The sequence below is a fragment of the Pyrus communis genome, chromosome 5 (genome assembly GCF_963583255.1).
Source record: "Pyrus communis chromosome 5, drPyrComm1.1, whole genome shotgun sequence".
NCBI classification, from domain to species: Eukaryota; Viridiplantae; Streptophyta; class Magnoliopsida; order Rosales; family Rosaceae; genus Pyrus; species Pyrus communis.
The window spans coordinates 8,905,489-8,911,074 of record NC_084807.1 but is presented as its reverse complement, the minus strand read 5'-3'; the positions used below and the strand labels follow the sequence as shown (position 1 = coordinate 8,911,074).

Genomic DNA, 5,586 nt, shown 5'->3' with positions numbered 1-5,586 from the left:
TATGTGATACATGATTTACAAAAATTCTAACAAAGTTGACAAAAAAAATATAATTGCATGTTTTGATAAATTAAGGAACCAATGATCACATATTTTTATTTAAAAAATATTTCAATGGAGTTAAAGTTTAAAGATAATTGAAATTTTCTCTAAAACGTTTGAACTGAAAAATAGCAAGAGTCGTCTTTTCGTGAAAACGTCCACACTATAGCATTGTTCGTGTACATCTTCCCTCTCCTGAATTTTCCTATTCAAATTTGACGTGTAAAATTACAAATAATAATAAAATAAAATAAAGGCACTCGTATTTGGCCTTCTACGTGGCAGAAACTAATTGGAAGAGTCGGCGTGGAAGCGTCAACCAGTAAGCCACGTAGACAAAAGGGACCCGCAACGCGTTTGCACTCCCCATATAAAACGGAACTTTCATCCCATCGTAGTCCAAAAGACGTTCTCCGGATCTTCAAACTCTCAAAAGCAGCAGCCTCGATAAGCCTCAGCATTCCAACTCGTTCTCTCCACCGAGTCGACTCAGGTTCGTCTCCATCTCCCTCTCTTTCCATTTCTTCGTGTACGATCGTTGATCCGCTGCATGTAATCTTCAATTTTATAATTTTATGGTGATTTAATTTTGCGAATTCTTTGTATTGCTTTCGTATTGTATCTTGGATCTGATTCTCGGACCTGATTTTTTGTGTATAATTCAAAATTTTCATGGGTCAATTGAGTTTAGGGTCTATTAATTTCTATGTAATCGTATGACTTTTCGATTCATTTTTTAATTTTTTGGGTAATTTGAATTATAAATTGATTGATTAGATAAATTGCAATGGTTAATTTGCAATCTAAATGATATTTTGATGCTTCTTTAATTTGATTTTTCGTTTGGATTCGGCAATTCTCTAGATCTCTGATGTTGTTATCATTTCTTTTTGTTTGAATCTCTAATGGGTGCTTTTAGTTTAGACTAGATATTTAGACCATCTCCAAAAAGAATTTTGAAATTATAAGAGTCAAATTATAATTGATGGCTGATATGGCAATCCAAAGTCTTATGTTAAATTTTGTACTTCTTTAACCGATTGTCAAATTTTATTTTTTTATATAAATAGAGCGTTAAATGGTTGTAATTATTAAAAAATGTTGAAACGAAATTTTTATTAGTTGAAATGTTAGTGGAATATGGGATCCACCATTAAAATGAATTAAAAATAAATTTGACATTATGTCAAATTTGACTCTTAATCACAAAGCCTTCAAATGAGTCAGTAAATAACACTTCGGTTGTTTGCCATTGATTGGATATTTAATTCAGTGGTTAATCAAATTCAATGCCATTTTGCTTGTGGTGCCCAACTTCAGTTACAGTAGAATCTTCGATTTTGAATGAGTTGCTATAATTTTTTTGTTTCACAGAGAGTTGAATACGGCTAAAATCCTCTGTCATAAGTTTTCTTTGTCCCTGTTTTAAATTTCTTATTCTTTTAGTTTTGTATCATGTATGTTGAATTGAGATTCTAATTCGATTTGGTGTTATAGAAAATGGTTCTAGGCGGTGGAGCAGCTCCCCCAAGAGGAAGTGCAGCAGCTACTGCAAGCATGAGGAGAAGGAGGACGACGAGTGGTGGTGCTTCAGGAGGTGCAGCAGGGACGATGCTCCAGTTTTACACAGATGATGCCCCGGGACTCAAGATCTCCCCGAATGTTGTCCTCATCATGAGCATTGGTTTCATCGCCTTTGTTGCCGTTCTTCATGTCATGGGTAAGCTTTACTTTGTCCGTAGAGAGGCTTAGAGAAGATTGCTGCTAACAATGGGAAAACAAAATTATATATGGTGTTTTATGGATCATGAATCAGTAGACTCGGGTTTTGTAAGGTTTCTTTGTACTATGTGAATGGTTGAAACAGAGTTTTAGGCAATTTTGGTTCTGAGATTGCTTTACTTGATGGAATTCTAGGCCCTTCACTTCTACATTTTCGCGGTTTTCATGCCACCTTTTATATTTGCCCATTCATATTTTGATTTTTCTTTCAATCCAATGGCTAGAAACATATAACGATGTGCAATAAGTGAAAATGGGCGTGCAAAAATCAATTTCCTTGTACGTGTGCGGCGAGTTTTGAGTAATACTATTTGATGGTAAATCAACTGCAATGCCTTCCTAAAGCTGTTGTGGGTTGGGACACATATTTAGAGCATCTCAAAATTTTAAGTGGAATACTATTGTGCATATTTGACATCAAGTCTTTCTAATCGAAGTGTTATTTAATGATTGTATTTTAAGGTTCTGTAGTTTAGAGTCAAATTTGACATCGATGTCAAATTTGTTTTTAATTCATTTTATTTGTGGGTCTCTTATTTCACTAACATTTCAACAAATAAAATTTGGTTTCAACATTTTTTAAATAATTACAACTACTTAAAATTTTATTTAAATAATAAAATAGCATTGGATAATTCGGTTGGAAAAGTGCAAAATTTGAAATAAGACTTCATATTGTCACATTATCCATCCATGGTAATTTGATTGTTATAATTTGATATTTTCTTTGAAAATGGTCTTAGTTGCTTAAAAATGGACCCCATCTAACGTGCAGTTTTAACTGAAAAGACTTCGGTGCGGTTTGACGAGATTTACCATTTAACATACCATATATTTATTGACTGTTGTTTCTTCGGTGTTATGTTGGCAACTGTTATGCGCATCGTCTTATGAGCATTGGTCGGGTGCTCGAGTGATAGAACTTAAGCCGAACCATTGGCTATGGCACCAACTTCCATCTCAGACCGACTAAATGAGCCCAATTATAGCCCGGACTATGTTTTCCCTTTCATAACTAAAAATGGCTTAAGAGACTTTCAATTCGGCTTTCATAAATAACGAGTTTTGATGTCAAGGGCATGTAGAAGTCTACCCCTCGACTAATCACCATCGCGGTGCACATTCAATCTCACAAGATATTTTTCAATGTACTTGGAATATTGCTCAGTACACAAGTGGAAGTGGAGGCTCAACACACAAGTGGAAGTGGAGGTACATTTGAAAAAGAACTTTTCTCTAATTATTTATGACACATGATATACTTAGTTGTGTTTTGATAACATAGAAGATCTCTCTAATCTCACATGAAAAGTGCAAGTGGAAAGAGTACTATTATCTTTCTTGAGGTATAAGAACACTACTCTCATAAACTCTCACTTGACTCTTTCTATATATGTTGACCCTAAAAACTACTTAGCAGCTTATCCTACGTGGCGTGCCAACTCGAGACTGAGCTCAGCCTAATGCGGATGATTTGTGAACTTCAAAGAAACTAGCAGCCTTTTCTTCAAGCTCTAGAACCCAAAGGCCAAGATGAGTTCTACCTCGCACCCGAGCAGGCAGCACATGGAATGTGAAGAAACAAAAGTACAATCCAGATGAAGTTCAGTTGGCAGCTCATGCCAAGTGTAACCACGAACAGCTCGCTTACCAACTAGAAACGAATGACGTGCATTGCAGAACAAAAGGGAAAGTAATGCATACCCTCAAGTCACCGCCAGAAGCAACCGGAAGTTTCATTACCCTAGCAAAAAGAAGTAAAGAGGCTCTTATCTAAGCGATTGTATGACTTCTTGTAATGTAGAGACCATCGACGAGGCGCTCTAGAGGGAAGTAACAAACATGAGTAAGTCACCATTCACATACGAGATCGAGCGGACAGACCCACCGCCCAAGTTTAACATGTCGTTTTTCACCCTCTTCAACGGAGACAAAGATTTAGAAAAGCACTTAAAACATTATTGCAGCACCATAATCCTCTACAGGAACATTGAGGCCCTCATGAGCAAGATTTTCACCACAACCCTACAAGACGAGGCATAAGATTAGTTCCACACCCTGCTGCCGACACATCCTAACCCCAATAACACAAGTTACGATGCCGTGATGTGCTGGCAATCACTAAATTGACTATACAACCCCATTGAGAGATGGCGTCACAAGCCAACTTGATAACAAAGCGAAGTAAGATAATTATAATGTGAGAGAATTTGAACCAAAATGTTCATTTAATATAAAATAGTAGCTTCCATAAAGATTCCTAATCAACCTCCCCACTTGGGGACACAAGTACAAAGATAAGATCCTATTATTGTCACATCACATCAATGCAACTAGAAGTTTCACACAATAGTAAACACATAAAAGTGTAATGCTATGCATAATTGAAAGCATGATCATTCAGTTATTACAAACTAGAATAAACTGCAGTAAAGGTCATCACCCAAAGTCCAGATTATGGATGTCTCACTGACAAGCCCATTCATCACCTTCGGGGTTATCATTATTTTTGCTACGGCCTGAAGGGTTGAAAAACAAAGTGCGAGTGGATAAAGTTTTTCTAGTTAAAATCATTCGAATATAATAACCCCCGTTTTGAAAACACATATATAGCGAAAACTACATACATATAATACTACAATAATAGTAGTCAAACTTAAATCACAACACTCGTCATATCAAACAAAGAATCAAAGTAACTCAAATATATATCAAACAGGTAGAGTGGCATCTACCTGATTGATGACTAGCGTTTCTAGCCTTTACTAGAAAGGTATGTACCTGCAAATAAATCACCAATGGACTCAAGATATGAACGTAATTTAACTAGATATAAGTCTCTTTACAGACTATTAGTAATGATCACATGCATCAACATATATAATAATAATAATAGTTTTAAAACATTTAGTTTTGAAGGGATCCACTCATAGGAAAGCAAAACGCCCTTAAAAGGCTTATTGCTTAACTCCTTTCTAATCTCTAAGTCACCTATGAAGTAATTATAAAGCTAACATAAGCTTTAAAGTGAAATCTATGAATAAACGTCTAAAACTAGTACTTAGACATCGCATTTGCACAAACAAAGAACATCACGTCATTTAGAACACCGAAAACGTAGGGTTAGACCTCAAATCCTACACGCCAAAAAGGAAAGAGCATAATCTAACTATCATGTGGTTGTCGTCGTCGGCATTAGCCCTATTGTACTCGCCATCTCGGTTCGGCGAGTAAAGGCCGCACTCTTCGTCGCCTATGATTGCCATCTGCCTTCGATCGTCGGCACCGAAACACGCCGAAATCTGCATAATTTTTCCTTATAATTGTAGAGCATGGATTCAATCTTAAATTTCACGAATTTAACTTCTAAACTTGTATAAAATACAACTGAGAAGCACAGTGACTTACCTAAAACGGATTTAGGCACAATGGAGGTCGAATCCACCTCGGATTCAAGGGATCTCCTTGGAGCACACTCGCTGGATTTTGGAAAACAAGAACATAGTGCATGCACGAGTAAGAATTCGAGATTTGGAATTCAAATAGCCTATAATACTTCCCCAAATTCGCATAACTCAAAACCATAAGGAGAGCAACCCTTACAGGCTTCAAACTCAATGGTTTCATCAGAGTTCATCGCCGGAGTTAGACATGCATGCACATCAGATTATAGAGGTTAAAACCCTCAAGTTTTGTCACACATAGTAATTCCTCAGGTTATAGCATTCCACTACTTCTCGATCTCTTTGTCGTACATGGTAG

General features: G+C 36.4%; 1 protein-coding gene across 1 annotated transcript; it reads left to right on the top strand.

Moving 5' to 3' along the window:
• The first annotated feature begins 409 nt into the window (after window positions 1-409).
• LOC137734778 (protein transport protein Sec61 subunit beta-like) lies at window positions 410-1,975 on the top strand. Its single transcript, XM_068474064.1, has 2 exons — window positions 410-535; window positions 1,540-1,975. Exon 2 carries the CDS (start codon window positions 1,543-1,545, stop codon window positions 1,792-1,794), a length of 252 nt encoding a protein of 83 aa, XP_068330165.1. The 5' UTR covers window positions 410-535; window positions 1,540-1,542; the 3' UTR covers window positions 1,795-1,975.
• Window positions 1,976-5,586: the final 3,611 nt, after the last annotated feature.

What these genes read in the sequence shown, in the direction of transcription:
- LOC137734778 (XM_068474064.1), top strand. Translation starts at nt 1,543, where the DNA reads ATGGTTCTAGGCGGTGGAGCAGCTCCCCCAAGAGGAAGTGCAGCAGCT.